The sequence below is a fragment of the Misgurnus anguillicaudatus genome, chromosome 11 (genome assembly GCF_027580225.2).
Source record: "Misgurnus anguillicaudatus chromosome 11, ASM2758022v2, whole genome shotgun sequence".
NCBI lineage: Eukaryota > Metazoa > Chordata > Actinopteri > Cypriniformes > Cobitidae > Misgurnus > Misgurnus anguillicaudatus.
The window spans coordinates 22260436-22278701 of record NC_073347.2 but is presented as its reverse complement, the minus strand read 5'-3'; the positions used below and the strand labels follow the sequence as shown (position 1 = coordinate 22278701).

Below are 18266 nucleotides of genomic sequence, written 5' to 3'. Positions count from 1 at the left end.
TTTGAGGGCCCGAGCATATTGGCAAAGACAGCCATGGCAGCTGTCAACCCAGTTAGCGGTGGCCCATCAACCATATTCAGCTCGCCTGGCCAGTGCTGGCATTTTAATTACTGTTGGGTAAACTCATTTGCCCCAATGAAGGCCGTGCGCCCTAATAGAATATGCAGGCTCCCTGACCTTTGAACCCGTGTGACACAAGATACAATAGGGGCAAGGCCAAAGCTCTCTCTTCCCAGCCCTTATTACTCTCTATTACTTCAATTACTTATCCCTCACTGCGTCCAATTGTGAAAAAACACAAGGGAGGGAGAGAAAAAAAAACACAATTGCAGAACACCACAATTAAATACATTTTTGTCTCCCAGACAAGTTCTGATTGATCTGAAAGGGACTCCCAGTGATATTATAGCTGTAAAAGGTCAATGCCTCTCTCTCGCCTAATGTGCCTCCACCTTCTCTCGACCTTATGCTCCTCTAAAACCAAAACCATGCACAATCTCTCTTCGAAGCCCCTGGTCCAAGCTACCCACCCCGGACCCTAACTCCTCTGCCCCCCAAAAAACCCACCACGCCTCAGGATCATTAGAACATGTCAGGGGTTCACTGCCAACACAACCATTTTGGTAACCTAATCAACTGACATCATTATTTGAGGAACTGTGCAGCATGAAATTAGTGCCGGGGTCACACAAACTTTAATTCAGCCCCTGCTGAGAGAGGAGCTCCACAGTAACAACATTGTTAGGGCCAAACCAACACAAGCAACCACACGTATTGGGTCAGGACCACCGCAAACGCTTTTTGAAAGGAACTGAACACTAGAAACGTGCACAGTGGACTGCAGTGATACCATACGCCATTTTTAAAAGATCCAACAAAATATGTTACACACACTCTAAAATGTAATTTTAATTGCTGTAATTTTGCAGCTGGTTGCCAGTAACTTACTGTAGAAGATAAAGTCAAAAAATGTTTCATGTTCATTTAACTTTGAACAAAATGTTGGCAGTAAATAACATAAATGTAAAATCTACAGTAAGTTACTGGCAGCTAGTTGCCAGTAATACCCATTAATACTGTAATTTCTACAGACATTTTTTAAAGTGTATGTGACCCGGTATATAAAAACCCAGATAAAGTCATTTTTGTAATTTACTGTTTTCTACATAAATCATGTTATATAATGTAAAGAACATTCTGTGAAAATATAACCTTGATAACTTTAATACTGACTGGAAAGATCATATCAAAAAATGAAATTAAAGTAAAATCAATGATTAAAATCAAACTTTGATGCTCCTAATCTAGTAATTAGATTATGGCCTGGATTTTACAGACAGGGTATAAGAAAAATCTATATAAATAAATAAAAGGTTTAGCATTGAGATAACAGCAACAATTTTGAGGAGTAACTAACAAAAAAAGGACAAGCTTGTTTTTACATGGTAGCTCAGTTTGATGCCGGTCAAAGTGATCTATCAGCTTTAAACAGCTTGGACATGATGTTCTTTCAGCTTCACTAAATCTTTCACAACTAGTAGTCAATGGGTAAAGCCCATGTTATAGCGGTGGTGTAAGGTCTATGCCGTAGGTTATCCATAGCATGCGCGTACCGTACACTGTAAAAATTTCATTGGTGCACTTAAATAACTTGACTTAAACAAGTAATTTCCACTTTCTTGACTAATGAGGAGTTGGTATGAATAAAAAAAATAAAGTTGAAAATTTTATATATATTATAGTTATAATAATTTATAGTTGCTAATTTATAGCAACTTCTAACTAGTCAAAAAAGTTTAAACGACTTATTAATTTAAGTTGTTTAAACTTAAACATTTATAATAAACTTAAACATACAAGGAATTTTTTACAGTGTAGCTCTGTGTAGCCTGACGGGTACCTCGCCAAATGTATCAGTTCTATGCGTACCGCAAGCACTGTGATTGGTCGACTAGAACCCCTCCTTTCAGGTAATAAACTGCGTCATAGGTATTTCCGTTTGCGACGGTGAGAACAAAGATGGGCCAAGTTGAGGAGTGATTTAAAGATTCAATGTGTAATTTTTAGGAGGATCTCTTGACAGAAATACAAAATAATATACAAAACTATATTATTAGGGGTATATAAAGATCTTTCATAATGAACCATTATGTGTTTATTACCTTAGAATGAGACGTTTTAATCTACATACACCGAGGGTCCCCTTACATGGAAGTCGCCATTTTGTGCCGCCATGTTTTTACAGAAGCTCTTAACGGACAAACTTTTTTACTAAGTTGTCTCTGGCGATGACATGTTTGTCCGGTGGCGGCTACCGTAGCTTCTCTATGTGTTTCTAAAGCAAAAGGTGAGCAGAGGACTGAGCCTTTGGTTGCAATTCCCAACCTCACCACTAGATACAACTAAAATGTACACACTGCACCTTTAACTCAAACTGCAACATAAGCCGCTGTTTATTTACTTCCATGACTGCTGGTCTTCACAAAACATACACCACAAGTTGCTGTTTCTTCTTCGTTTGTGGGTTAAACGGCCAAGCTGGTTCTTATTTGAAGGTCGCGCTGCTACTGTGGTTACACCATAACCTGTAAAAAAAGATGGACGACGCGACGTCGCCTCCCTCCATTGAAAAGAATTGAAGCCAAAAAGTCAGACCATGGTCGCCGCCATGTTACGTAAAAACGTCAGTTTGGAGCCAAGGCATACGCAGAAGGAATCGTTCGTGGAGCCAGAGGCGGAGCCGGGGTATCACGCGACCAATTCAACCACGCCAATCCTAACGACACACCCCGTTTCTATAGCATCAAATTACTAGCTAAAATGAAGTATATATGAAAACTGATGCGTAACCTATGCTGTAGGACCTACGCACAACTATAATGAGCCCTTAAGCCAGCTAAAAACTAGCTACGTTGTCCCAAAAAATAGCTATCTTGTTAATCTGGTATTAAGCAGAGCAATCAAGATGTTTTCTAGATGTTTTCTCTCTCGTCTCTGGTTAAAAAGTCGTTTGATTCATTCACACTAGTGAAGAGCAGCTTTCCCAAAAACTGAAAAGATTTTTGTTTTACAGTTTTTTGCCGTATTAAGGCCCGGGTATACTTTTTTTCCGCGTCCGCATCCGGCTCGCGCGCGCACGCGTCCGTGCAGCTTTCCGAGTATAGTCCCCGCGGCTACGCGCGGATGGCCGCGTTTGACACTATACGCAATACAAATGATTTCTTATTCAAATTATTAGTCTAACAGGCTGTCAGGGCAGCACTGTACATTAAAACAGTACAGTACATTAAAACATTAAGATAGATGAAGAAAAGTAACTGATCCACCATTGCAAACACAGTTTAGAACAAAAAACAAGACAACAAAGAACAGGAATCAAACAAACATGCTCCACAGCTTTCTGTTGTAGGAAGAAGTAAAAGTTAAAGAAGAAAAACGATTGTGTGTGTGCAAATGCTGTCTATTTCCTTTGTATAATTGTTTATAGTGGAGTGCCCCGTCTAAATATTTTCACGCGCATGCGCTGTTGTACGCGGACTGTACGCGCACTGTCCGCGCGGTCTCAAATTTTGGGCTGCACGCGGACGGTCCGCGCGGCCGGCCGCGGACCCTCTTGATGACGAAAATGACGTCATGCGGACGGCGCGCATACGCGGACGTCCCTAGTATACTTTCGGCTTAAGGGGCCAGTCACACCAAAAGCGTTTATGGCAGTTGCAGGCGCCTTTTTTGAATGATATTCTATGGGCAGGGCGCGCTTGCGCGCTGCTTATGCGCGCCGAGCGCCTTGCGTTTTTTTGCCGCCTGCCGCGCACGTGTTTTTGAAGGAGCGCTGAGAGCGGAGAAGCGCCCGACGTCATTCGAGTCTTTCCATTGTCCAATCGAATGAGGGGAGAGGCAGGCCTTACGTTGTGGTGAGGGAAGTTTACAGTTGCTTTGAAGAACCGGACTCCACTCGCTCACTCTCTCCTTTGTGTTTGTGCACCTCTCACCCTCAAACAAGGTCAGAGCAAGCGCCTTCTTTTTAAAGTTTCTGCTAATATGACAGTTAACAGCAAAAGAGAGCTCACGCTTCAATATTTGATTGAAAAGACAGCTGACTCGATGGTTGCTTAGCAATATGAAAAGTCGCGTCGCACTGCTCTTTTTTTAAAAAAGGCAGTGCGTCGGGCCTTGCGTTTGCAAGCATTTAAAGCGCTTTTAGTGTGACTGGCCCCTAAGACTCCTTAAAAAATAAAAAAATATATTGAAGCAATTAGAAGATATATTGATAAATGATGGTAATCACGCAGTTGACGGTACACACTGACTTCCATAGTAGGAAAAACAAACACTATGGAGTCAATGGGTACCGTCAACTGTGTGCTTACCATCATTTATCAAAATATCTTCTTTTGTGTTCAACAGATTAAAGAAACTCATTCAGGTTTAGAACAACATGAGGGTGAGTAAATGACGACAATTTCATTTTGGGGTGAACTAACCACTAGGCAACACAATCATACAATCATAAAATAAAATTGAACTCGATGGATAAGATCATTATGACAACTAAAAAGCAGTAAAATACATAGCACTGACATAAATCTATTAACCCCAAATGCATCTCAGTCTCTCAAAGACCCATGGGTAAAGACAGGGTTCAAAGGGAGTTTAACCCCCGTGCATTAGCCTTGCATTGGATGTTGTTCATTTGTTATTGCTGACCCCTAGCTTTGTTCAAGGGGATGTTAAAGTGCTTTCATCTTAGTCTCTAAATATGTTTGAATTGAAAGGGGTTATGATGTATTTATATTGGCTGGAGCAGGACAATAGATCGGGTCTTTCTCTTTTCCTCTCTGTGTCGACCCTCCTGCCCCGTCCTCTAGCCCAGTTACCCCTAACCCCCCTCTCCCGCCCCCCTGTTCAGCTCACACCCGAGTTCACAGACCTTTTGGCTTTCTGTTCATGTCCTCTGCAATCTGAGGTCAGAGGAACATTCCACATACCACCTTTTGCTTAGCGAAGTAGAACCGCCCCACATTAATTTAGGCCAAAAAAATTATCCATGAGAAAGTCAGCAACCAGTTACGTAGATATACTTGTAGCTGCCTGTAATAAAACACTTGCATCGAAATACCCCTTATGTGCTAGGACTGGAATTTTCAACCACATTTTAAACCAGGCAAACATAAATGCTACTGGCTAATTTATCAGCCATCTTCAATATCCTAAAAAGTCCAAAACACTGTATAGTGCACTGTGACCATCTTCATAATGTGTCTGAATACATTTGTTGAAAGAACAATGACAGCTATGCAGCAGCGATAAACTTCCCAGCTAACTTCTGAGCAAAAATGCTTTTAGGGAATAACAAAAGTTTCCATCTGAGATATGCCGGGGAACACCTGTATGTGGCATGTGTGTAATGATCTGCTTGTGCAAAGCCTGCATAGAAGGGGCATATTGACTGCAATTATTCAGGACACCACCTGCAGTCAGAGGCTATAGCTCCCATGCTGTGCTTTCAGTAGTGAGCGGCCTGTATTTAACGTGTGGGAACGCACATTCTGTCCGTTATCGCTTTATTGTTGCAGACTTTCTTTTCTTGCTTTCTTTCTTGTTTTTTCCCCTTTTTTAACTAATTGAATTCTTGACTCCTAAGACACGGTTCGCCCTCCCAGCCTTGAGAGAGAGATGGGAATCAAAATGAATGACATGAATTTCAGCCTTTTTTCCTTCTTTCGCTCTTTATTGCTTGAATGAGGTGGAGCAAAGGGGGTGAAACTGGGGCGGGGCGAGCTTAGGGTGGTATGGAGGAGTACGTCTCGCTGTACTTTCATACCGAGGGTCAAAGGTCGCGCTCCCTCCGTTTGTCGCAGAGTGGCATTTCGGGGGCGGTTTACCCAACAATCATTTTCTTTGGAAAATTTCAAAGGCAGTACCCCTGCAACATCTTTGTAGTTGTGCTTGACCAACTCTAAACAAAACAGGCCTTCCCGAAAAGGAGCCTTTCTCACTTCTCCTCGGGGTTGCTTCTCTTTCAGACGCTTGCGCCCTGTTCCTTTCATACCCCCTGCCTGGTCGCTGTGGACTCATTGCAGCCACTGAGATAGTATGTGCACTGTGCTCTATGAGGCAGATAGATAGCTAGATAGGGAGCATCTATCCATACTGGCATTGCCTATTTCATCACAACATACAGGAAAGCCAGAGATTAGATGGTCTTTTATTAATATAAAATCACTGAAGTGTTTATAAAGAATACTTTGTTCTCCATGTAGGACATTTATTAGTCAGGTTTAGAAATAACCATGTGTGACGAACAGACAAAAATGCCTCCGTTGGCCAATGAGGACAAGCATGTTTGATCAGTCAAGTAAGGCCTCCTTATAAACTCTAATTAAACTATGAGAAAATAAACTGAACAAATGTAATTCTCTCAAGTTCACAGATGTGTTTTTGGTATTAGCCAGACCAAATATGGCCCTGCCTGTAAAATTCAGACTAAAGTTTCAATCTAATTATAAGATTAGTAGCATCAACCAATCACCTATTTCTTTGCTAAAAAACAACGTTACTTTGTGGATTTGGTATAATACAATGTGTTTCAGTGGTTTATGGTTCAATAAACACATTATTTTCCACATACCATACTTTTTTGTAGCTCCTGATATTCCTGTCTTCCTAAAACGTACTGATTTTGTACAAAGCTTATCCATCTGAAAAGCTCTGTGTCCCTGATTGGCCAGCTAACCTGTACGTTGTGATTGGCCTGAATACCTTTGATGTCAGCTGGAAATGTGACGCTCCTTACCATGTTTGAAAGATTTACTCACAATGCAATGCTAACAGGAGTTAACTTATGGCACTTTTCCATTGCATAGTACCGTACGGTTTGGTCGGGTCAGCTTACTTTTGGGAGCTTTTCCATTAGGTGGAGTACGTGGTACCCGATACTTTTTTCGTACCACTTCGGTTGGGATTCCAAGCGACCCGAGCTGATACCAAACGTGACGCAAAAACACAGTAGATCACTGATTGGTCTGAGAGAATCGTCACTACGCATCATCGCTATAATGTAAAGATTAGCTTTACCTTTAGTGCTAGCTTGCGATCGAGCAAACATGTTGTCATCTGTGCTCTGCTATAAGTTCCCAAACTCCCTTTTAGCGATGAAAAACATCCACAGGTTGAGAATCAGGGGCAACATACCAGTTTTTTCCAGACTTGTAGTTTGTGGCGGAACATTCGCGACGAGCACGTCAGCATTATATATGCTTAAATGCAACAATGAGGCTCAGCGGAGCGCTTCAACTACTGACGCCATGGGTGTTTAAACAGAAACTGTCATGTGGGATAGAGGTAACGTTAGTGATAAACGCGATCAGAAAGCATCTATTTGTGGTGGCCAATTTTAATTTTGTGGCGGACTGAGAAATAAATAAATGGGAATTTACAACAACGCTCTCACTTGTATGATGTCACAGCAGTAGGCAGCGCAAATATAACGACACACCTATAATCCCTCCCACTGGGAAGTGATACCAAACTCGATGGAAAAGCTAACCACTCCAAAGTGAGGTGAGCTGACCCAACCCAAACTAAACTAAACTGTGGGGTACTATGCAATGAAAAAGCGCCATTACAGACTGAGTCCGAAGCAGGCGGAATTATGATAATGTCGGTATAAGAAAATAATCTCGCAAATTCACGTGATGATTGTGCTATTTCTTGTTCTGTCTCCGCCCATTATGACGTTAAATTATGACGTTTTGCTGGACCAGCCCAGAACACAAAATGAGATCTCGCGATTTCAGGTATGATCACGCGATATAGTCATGGCTCCGCCCTGCAGAGCTGTCCGGCATCCGGCAAAAGTAGAAGCTCTGCGTATTTGTGCCGGAGGGCTCCGGTTGGCCGGAGCTGTGACGGATTCGGAACGCAGTCAGTGGAAATACACACATTGACTTAAATGGAAACCGATTGACTCCGCCACCGTTCCGCAGCGGATCCGCAGCCGTTCCGCAGTCGGTGGAAATCCGGGGTTACACATACAATCGTGAATCGGGAGATATGTGCTCATTTATTCAGTCTATAGGTATGAACGAGTCACTTGTAGTAAAAACCCTTGAGAACTCTGTAGAAGAATGCGTATGTGTGCAGGCTTAGGGGCGATTCACAATTTGCGTCTTTTCCGCGCTGAAGTTCGTTATTTCAAATGTAGGCGCGCTCATAATGGAAGCGACATGGTCACGATGTGCCCATTTTTTCCAAGCGTGTCCGCACCGCATCGAGTTTAAAACATTCCAACTTTTCAGAATGTTGCAAGCGCACCGCATGTAATGTGACAAGAACCAACCGACGGTCGCGTTATCCGCACGATTTTAGACACAAAATGTGAACCGCCCCTTCCCACAAAGCAGCATTGCCAACTACAGGCCTGGCATGCATAATACAGAGTTCTTAGTTATCTTTGAGGATCGGTGGAAATGCAGATAACTTTTACAGTAAGTCAATTTTTTTTTTAAAACCCAAAAGAACAACTTTTTTCTTAATTTTTTACTACTTCGTTGACATGTAAACGTAGCCTTAACGTCAATCTTTGAAATGGCCTCACTATGTCAATATTAAAGATATCAAGGTTATATTTTTACAGATTGTTCTTTGCATTATATAGGATGATTTTATGTAGTAAACAGTCACAGTTGTTAAAAAAGAACAGATTCAAAATAACTTCTGTGCTTCTTGCTATTTTGTCTAAAAGCGAAATGTTATAAAAATTAGCTTCAAATAGCTAAACGAACCTGTTCATCACTGTGGTCTGCTAAATGCAAGATAAAAACATTCAAGGTACTCTGGTGCACACAAACTCTGGCTAGAATTACCTTGTTCTTGATGGATTCTTCTAGACTCAACAAGTCTCATCTTGTCTGTAAGAATCTGTCATGTCTGACACTACAGGAAACTATTTATCACAAGATGTGCTCCCTACTAATTCTACATCTACTGGAAAGAAGGACTCTCACATGAGATAGGTCGGACAGACATAGCAGGGCATTAAAGGACAACACCTCTGAAACCCAACGGGACAAAGACATTTGTGTCCTGCCTTGAGATAGATTTGCTCAAAGCCGTTTTAAAGTGGGATTTTTATAACCAATTTTAATCCGACAAGTAATAATAATCTTTTACTGCATTGCATCTTTTTTTTACTTAGATTTTGATGTGTTTCTTAAAATCACAACTTCTTATTTCAAACATGATTTTTTCAACAAAAATGTTATATTGCACAGATCTTTGGTAGCTCTTGTCTATTACTCTACCACAGTGGGTAGAGCTCCTAGCAAAGCATGTTATTATAGAATAGAGTATGTAGGTTAATTGCTATGTAAACTGTCAAACCATTTTACCTCCAATTAGAGAAGCTGAAAGACTTAAAAGTGTTGCTTTCTCCTCTGAGGACCGCATTACCAACTAAACAAGTTCCTCTAGGTTCTAAAACAGTGTTTTCAAGATAAAATGTATGCTAATCAGAGGCCATTAGTAGCAATCAAGCCTTTCCCTTAGACAGGAGCAGATGAATCAACATTTGGGGTGAGAGTCTGAAGTCTGACTGGCAGACAAAGACAAGACTGAGATGGGGAGGGGGGACCAGTCAAGCTCACTGGTTACAGATCAAGAATCAGGAATCATTTGGGTTGCTTTGAATGATGTTTTTTCTCCAGCATGGGCGCTGTCTCTTTGATATGGGATTTTAAATGGAAGTCAGAAGAGAAGAGCAGCCCACTGGAGAGAAATGAGAACAATGCGGGGAGCCAGAGTGCCCATTACCTTCGCAATGGGAGAGGGGTTTTTTTTTCGGAACGGTCTCACAGTTACGGGACCTGGGACCGCTAGCCATATGACACCATTTAGGGAAGTTCAGAGTTAGCATTTACATTGCAACATCAGCTGTGAAAGTCGTGTAGTCAAAATGACGTTCTTCAAGTCTGCACAGGACTAGTCTTGCCCACTGCTCACATGCATTAAGTGCTGATATAACTTCTGAAACAGCTCTGAGATGACCTAATATAAAAAGAATGAACACTATGAAATACCCAATATCTCCAAAAAAATCAACGGCCAAAAAGCAATCCTAGAAAAATGACAAGGACCACCGGACAGACTCGATGTTCGGATCATGACGTTGACTACAAAACATACAAACCACAGTTAACCTTGGCATTTATCTTTAGACAGATTATCCTAGTAACCGACCTTGAGATAACGCTCATTGGAAAAACTGACAGCAAAGAGGGAAGGAGGGCTAATTACATTTTTGTCATTATATTAATGTCATTTCAAACATCATGACTTTCTTCACAAAAAACTGGAACGTTTTCGGTTCTTAGAACACAAAAGGAGGATGAATGCTGTTTTTCGTCAAATGCAATGACTGGAATATACAAAAGATGCCCAGGCACCATTGTTCATACTACATCTACGCTTCTTTTAACACCCTATGATAGCCATGAAAGTAGGCCTGCAAGATTAATAGTTTTTAAAGGGGTTTGAAGGGGTGCAATTTTCGAATCGCAAGAGCTGTGATTATTTCGATTCAGAACTATCAAATATAACAATCATCTAGTACGCAGTTTTTGACAGTTTGCTTCATGCACATTTTAAGTTTGATGCAGTTTAACCAATAGAGGGCATTGTAACACTGAAGTGCTGACTGAACAACAAATGTGAGCGAGAGCAGAAGTTCAACTCCCCAACAAAGTGTAGGGCCCAATGATTTCCGCTATGCGAAATCCAAGCATAAAAATGGAATTAACTACAACGCGGAATGTAATGGAATTTGGCAAATTTTGGATTCAGCCATTTTTAAAACCCATTATAACTTATGTTAAAGGACATGCGCGGAAACATTTCCCTTTTGAGTAATGTTGGACTTAAAGAAAGGTATATACGTCCGTTTTTCATCATGCATCATAAACAATGACAAGCGCCTCATCAGAGCATAAGCAGGTTTCATTAAAGCCCGGAACAAAGCAGATGAAAGAGGTACAGTGTACTTTCTTGCACGCGCACATCCTCACCACTTTGAAAATATATTTGAAGAGTTTGGTTCCAAAACGCCATAAACGGCATTTAAAAAAAAATAGTTACTGCCAAAATCAGTATTATATCAGATCAGTATTTAAAAGTAAATTCTTAATTTTACGTAAAATACAATATCCGCCGTGTTTTTCTGTCATCTTTCCTCCCTTTTTCCCAAAACGCAATAAACCCCACTCCTCCTTTTCTACAAATCTATAAATCCGCTCCACAAATTACAGCGCATCGTTCCACGCAATGTAAACAAACAATGCCGGCGCGTTGAGTACACGGAATCCTAGTTTTCCTCATCTACTATGTACTTCCTGATCAACAAACAAACAAAAACAAAATAATACTTTAATGGCATTGATAAACCTGTGGTGGTTTTCTGTGATGTGAAAGAAAGCCATCAACGTCTAATAATTTACGCGAGAGGCACTCGGGAGACGGTCGCTTGTTCTCCCGACAGCATCAAGCTTCTCTAATGCTGACACATTGACCCCAGGAAATCTTATGAAAAACTTTCCGTTATTTTACTCAAAGTCAAGGAAAATCGAGCAGGACCAAAACATTTTACAGCTGATCGCTGTGAAAAATGTAAAGCGACGACGTCTAGTATAACCGCAGCAATGACAGTGTTAAGATGACAAAGTAAGTGTTTTGATTAATGCCATTAATGTTTATTTTTTTAATCAGTGGATACCCACTAGTCAACTAAATGAATATAAAATTGCAAAGATGAATGCACATTTATATATTGATTCAATAGATTTATAGCATTTTTTAAAAAAAAAAACTTTTCAATTTTTTGCATTTTGTGGAAAAAATAATTTGTTTTTATAATAAATCTTTGAAAATCTAATTATTATCATAGATTCTAATAACTAATATATTTACATTTATTACAGATGCTTGAAAAATAAAACAAGATGAGTATAGTCTTATGATTAAAAGAAAAAACTAAACATTTGCTTCTCAGAAGCATTGTTGTAGTGACAGCCAAAATACATTGTCCTATATGTTATTTTAAATAAAACTTTCAATAAATTGTTGTTAAATTGTATTCTTTAATGTTTTCTGTTGATAAGATATGCTATTTGATTACTGAAATTTAATTTAACCATTAAAACCAGAATCCAGAAAAATTAAAACGGAAAACACGAAATTTGAGAATAATAAAACGGAAAACACGGAATTTGAGAATAAATAAAACGGAATTTGGGAAAAAATTAAAATTTTAGGGCCCTTAAAGTGTGTCTGCAGAAAAGCAAAGTCCTGCAGACAACTTAGTACAATGTTTAAGAGGTTTTAAATAAACAGTAGCACAGCATCTTTCTTTGGTGCTGTTAAAACCACCACAACAAATCTGGATGTAGCTCTTTTATTATATACTAATAAATCGGACTTTAAATTGCAATTTTTATCAGACAAAAAAATCACAATTAGATTTTTTTCTCCAAATCATACAGAAATGTAGAGGAAACAGCTGTTATGGCACTTTTATGGTGATCTTCTGACTTTTTTGTAATCCTCGAAAGCATAGGTTTTCATAGATTATAATGGTATTTACGCAAAAAGTGATCAGTTTAAATTCTGAACCTTACCTTCAAAAAGTCACATAGGTTTAACTTGAAGGATGACTTTAAGAAACAAATAAGTTTCAGAAACATATATAGTTCAGAATATGGGCAAATGGTGGCGGGAAAATAAAGAGGCTATATTTTCTTACACAGTTCTTTTGTTTTATACACAAGTGTGATTTTGCTTTGGCTTGAAACAATACAACCCCTAACACCTGAGTGTCAGAGGCGACCATATGCACTCTCTCTCGACATCTTCCTCTCTGTTCTTTGTCCCTCACCCCTTCTCTTGCTCACTGCAGCGTCTCTTCTCTTACTCCTTGGCCTTTAGATATCTCAAGCGTGACGCTGGAACAATTACATTTGCAACACAAGGGGTTCCCATCTCTGCCTTCAGGTTTATTAAAACACACAGCGCCATCACTAGTTTGCAATCCCCACTTTCAAACCTCTCCGTCTACAGTTGCAGCACTGAAAAATTACAAAGACTGTTCCAAAACTTGCAATTAGGCAACTGTTGCTCTTTCTGATTGGTGGAAAGCCTAATCTTTTAAAACCGCCAAACTACTTTTCAACAGGTAAACTACTTTTAATCAGAAGTAGTAAAAACAAAGTAATCCCAAAAAGTTACTCACTTAACTAAGTTAATTCAAAAACACAGTGATCGACGAAGTGGAAATTTTCTTTCAATGGCTGTTTTGTGCTTTAATTCGCTTTCATGCGGCTACCAAGCCAGAGAACGATACATTTTAAAAGTCCGTTTATAGGTTAGTTGACGCCTCTATTTCAAAGCAATTTCATTAACTTCTCCCATCGCCGATAAGTGTAAAGAAGTGTGGTCCATTATCTGGGTGCAGCAGTCTGTTTCGGAGGCCTGCTATTTCAGCCATCAAATTGGAGAATTAATGACGTGGATAATCGTCTCTTATTTTGAAATCTAAATTCTTGGCCGAGGAGACGGGGCAGCAGGGATTAATAACTCGGCTGAGTGACTAAAACTGCGTTGAACCATTGCATTTGCTCGGGTAGCAGCGGCTTTCTTCCGCTACGCGCGAGCCATGTCGTGACAGAAGATGAGACGGCGATTAGAACAAGGCCGAGCCAGCCGGTGTCCTATAGCGTCTCCAGGCGCACAGTGTTTCCATTCGTTCGACGGCGCTACAAAGGTGCGTTTGAAAGATCAGGAGCAGGTGGAGACTCTGTGCTAACATTACAGCTTCATGTATCCGTGTGACATTAAGTGTGTGGGAGTATACATGGCCCAGCAATCAAAGACAGCGGCCGCAAAGACAACCCCGTTCTGCTATAATATCCTGGCTGCACGTTTTTCCCTCACTCCATCCTACACTTGTTTAAACAACTCATCACATCAAGGAAATTTTCCCAGATGTATTAGCGGAGAAACAGTTAAACAGTTGTAGACTGCGATAATTTGCCCATAAATAAATGAAAATCTGAATTCTCTTGTGTCAAAAAAGGAGTCTGTTCCCTTTTACTTTCATTGTTTGGAATAATAAAGCATTAACATCCAGTCTTCTATGGAGATTAAGTGATTAGGTTTTGGTATTACAGGAGGCTGTGTAAATTATGACAGCTTTCATTCGACTACCGCTTTAACATAAACTTTATAACATACAGTATTGGTAAGTTTGAAGATGCAACACTGTGCAGTACAATCCATGAATATCTACGTAATTTAATTGCTCAAAAAAGGGGCTTGTTCCGAACCATGAGGGGGCACAATTCTTCTCTCTAAGTCTTTAAGGGGCTGGGATCGCATTCTTCTCCATCTGCATTTTAGAGGTGTGAACTAATTGACTTCAAAGCAATGGCATGGCAATAAATTGAAGAGTATGTATTAAAAAAGGGGCTGGCCACCTGCTTTGGGTTGCCCTGTCTATGACCACTTCACCTCACAAGCCGTAATCATGACCTCACCCCATCCCTTTCTTTCAAACCCACTGATACATTAATTATTTGAAAGATCTCAAGTTCTCTTCGATGAAAGCGAAGGTTGGTGTTCAGGTCTGCTGGTGATTCATATGGACAGAAGAATTGAGAAAACCAGCAAGTATGAAGTCAGACAATGTAACGAATGAGACACAAAGAGCATCATGGCTAAAATGTGAAATATATAAGTATTACTATGACTCTTAACCAAACAAACCAGTCAGAAAAACCTTTCAAGGTACAGTTGAGAGTTATGGGTACAGACTTACCATAGAGATGGGCTGATGGCCACTGACCAAACTCTGTCATATGTGGGAATCGTGTGTAAACACTCTCCAAGTCGATCTGAAGTCAGTGTCCAAATCTAAAATAAAATAAAAAAACAGGCATATTGTATAAAAGAATTTTAACGTTTAGATTTTCATTTACACTGAAGAAACAGCATATTATGGTTTTAAGACTATAGTGGTTATTTTTCTTTTTTTAATAATCAAAAATAAAATACGTTTAAATAAAATTATTTTTCCCACTGGCAAATTAATATTCACTGTGAACTATGGGATGGGATCACTGTGAACCATGACATCACATCAAATAGACCTGTCAGGTAGCAGCATAGGATCACTTTACAAAGGGGTATGGGGTGAAATTGCATTGATGGCTGTATAAAGACACCCTAGAATATGAATGCAATTTACAATGATTTACTGTGATTGAATTGGACAGGGTCCAAATTTTGAGGTGATAACTTCATGGAGGGTGAACTGTATGATCAGTCATAGATATATTTTCCATTATTAAAAAATACCTGTGCCCTATACATATATGCTCGCCTATATCATCACCTTGTCTTGTATCGTCTTGAATCCCATACAATGAAAGAAAAGAGGATATTATACCCCGATTTCAAAGATAAAGCTTAAAGCTAGTTATACAACGGGTCTGTTGAATGCTGTATCCTGATTGGCTGAGAAATGTTCCGTGAGTATGCATTAATTTCTGATAACCGCACACCTAACTTGTCAAATGTCTTAAAAATAGCAATGTTTGTGGTAACCGTGGTATTAGAGGAATAATTGACTCCGGTCCTTTGAATTATTTGAAAATAATGCACAAGGTGTAACGGCACGACGGGAATTGCACCTTGGGTGTGCATTATTTTCTTATAATTCAATGGCCTGTCGTCAATTATTCCTTACTTATATTTCACAATTAACCTTAGGCCTAGTCCTGGCTTATGCTAATCCCTCACCTGAAAAAACATACTGATGAAAAATGTACAACTTGAATGTAATTCGCCTTGGATATAAGCATCTGCCAAATGTATAAATGTAAATGCAGAGAAGTGTGGGGCAGGATTATCTGTTTGTTTCGCAAACAGAGGTAGTGTTTGGGAGCGTAGCCCAGACATACTGTACACAATCTCACCTTTGCAGTCCTGTCCCTAGAGCCACTCACTATCACACCCCCTTTACAGTCAATGCAGTTCACCTCCTGTTTGTGACCACAATACGCAATAGAGTATTCACATCCTCTGTCATGAACGATTATTTTACCATCACTGAAAAAAATGAAGCAGTGATAGATGAATATTATGGAACATAAAAACTCTAAAGAACTGTAAAAAGAGAAAATGGATTTACCCTCCTGCACTGATAAGATGTGTGTCTGTTAGAATGAATCTGCACACATCTTCTTGGTGTCCTGAAAAAAAGGCCACTCGATTATTCTGCAACTTTCCTCCCTCGGCTCTCAGATGATACGCACTGATGTTTGCTGCCTGAGACAGATACAGCACATCACAGTCCAGCTGTATCCATGGCAACAAGCTGTGGGCGAACAATCAAGGAATGGAAATTACTCCTACACATGTTTTTCTGTAGTTCAATCTGTATCTTGGGGCTTAAGGTGACGAGAAGGCTAATAAAAAAAAGACACAATAATGTCTTGGCCATATTGGCAAGGTCATTGACACTCCCCGAGTCAGAGGATAAATGTAAAAAAATATGCATCAGGGGATTGGAAAGTATGATATATTCCAATATCATTGGAATTCCTTTTCAAAAGAAAGATGGACAGATTTAACCATGTTATTATTTTACTGGCTTGCACATCAAGTTTGTGAATGATATTTTGTGTACAATTCAGGTTATTTTACACCTGATCGTTGAAATTTATATGACCAGGGTGTGAGGATTTAAATATAAGATAACAAACATTTAACTCACTTTATCTTCCATTTTAAAAGAATTTCTTTCCGACAAAATCCACGGCTCCAGTTTTGCGACACCCGCACTCTTTCCTTCAGAGAGATCGAAGGACACCTGTAACAATTAGTGATAAATAAACAGTGAATAGCCTGTTAACTGTCCTTTCCAGCATACAGTAAATACAATTTTGGGAAAACACACATAAACGAAGTGTAAAAATTGCCATATTAGTCAGTTCAAAGCCATCAACCCAAATGTATCTTGAGTAATAAAAAGATGTGATGACGTAATAGCATCTTAATGAAAGCTAAAACTGAGCTGTAAAAAATGAATATAAAAAATATTGAAACATTTTCTTTTGTTAATTCGTTTTAAGTTCCTCATTTAAAGTTTATTTTCTATATTTTGTATTCATTTGTTGCTACTAGTATACATGGTGCTCAGTTTGTGTTTGTTATGCACATGTTAGTTTAAAGCAATTAAATTGTTGATGCGTTTAAAAGGTCAACATTTTTGGATAAAACAGTAATGTGGTCAATATAACCCATAATCCAAAAATACCTAAAACATTTATACCCAGCGACACTAATCTGTTTACTTTCTTCTTTTACTAGTACGTCCCTCTCCCTTAAAAGTTCTGCATGTAAACAAGTCCCACGTGACTGTCAGCGTAAATTATTTGGTGAATCGTAAGCTACGCTGTTTATCATTACGTCACCACCTCTGTGAAGGCGCTTTGCCCTACGCAGCCTACGTAGTTCTTTTACTACGCGTAGGCCAAAACTTGCAAGCTAGCCACACACAAACAGTTTATCCTGAAATCCTTACACGTCTATTCCCTGTCGTGTCAGGCCAGTATTAATAATATCTTTCGCTATTCTCCTCCAAACAGCGTCTCTGGAGATGAACTGGTAACTTCTCCTGCATGCTTGAGAGAGACGACAGAGCGATCTTTGATCCAAATACGACAGGACGAGGAATAGGACATCCTCGGGTAAATGAAACAGAAACATTGCGCCTCCTCCTCTCTTTTCTTTTCTTTGTCACGCTGTGTCTACCTCGACTAATATGACGGGTTTTAAAAGGAAGACATTCGTCGGTTTTACGCAGGAATATGCAGAATCCCATGTTTTGTCAAAGCGTGCAGACACAACAAGCGCAAGAAGCCATCGCCAAATGAAAGTCACGTGATCCATGCGCTGTGTAGGTTGTTGTGTTCGACCTTATACGGGGATGCGCAGGTCGATCGGCGTATGACATCAAAGTACCGCGAGAGCGATATGAAAGCGTTGCTTTCTAATATCTCTCGCGATACTTGAATTTTTCAGAGCTGCAACTGCAAAATTTTCGGTTATTAGGCTTTGCAAATATCTTTTGTTAATTCTGTTGTGATGTTTGCCTTCTATGTCTAACATATATTATAATTTTAGAATCTGTTAAAAAAAGTTCACCCAAATAAAAA

General features: G+C 39.7%; 1 protein-coding gene across 2 annotated transcripts in view; it reads right to left on the bottom strand.

Annotated features, from left to right (window-relative positions):
• Nucleotides 1-18007, bottom strand: part of fbxw4 (F-box and WD repeat domain containing 4) — a 36501-nt gene extending 18494 nt beyond the window's left edge. Inside the window, exons 1-5 of one of the 2 annotated variants that reach the window (XM_073873303.1) lie at nucleotides 17633-18007; nucleotides 16823-16918; nucleotides 16238-16423; nucleotides 16023-16155; nucleotides 14864-14958 (exon numbers count right to left, since the gene is read on the bottom strand). In XM_073873303.1, coding sequence (XP_073729404.1) covers nucleotides 14864-14958; nucleotides 16023-16155; nucleotides 16238-16423; nucleotides 16823-16918; nucleotides 17633-17817 — 695 coding nt within the window. In that variant the 5' untranslated portion in view covers nucleotides 17818-18007. The remainder of the gene's footprint in view (nucleotides 1-14863; nucleotides 14959-16022; nucleotides 16156-16237; nucleotides 16424-16822; nucleotides 16919-17632) is intronic. The other variant, XM_055169892.2, reaches the window with a different exon arrangement.
• Nucleotides 18008-18266: the final 259 nt, after the last annotated feature.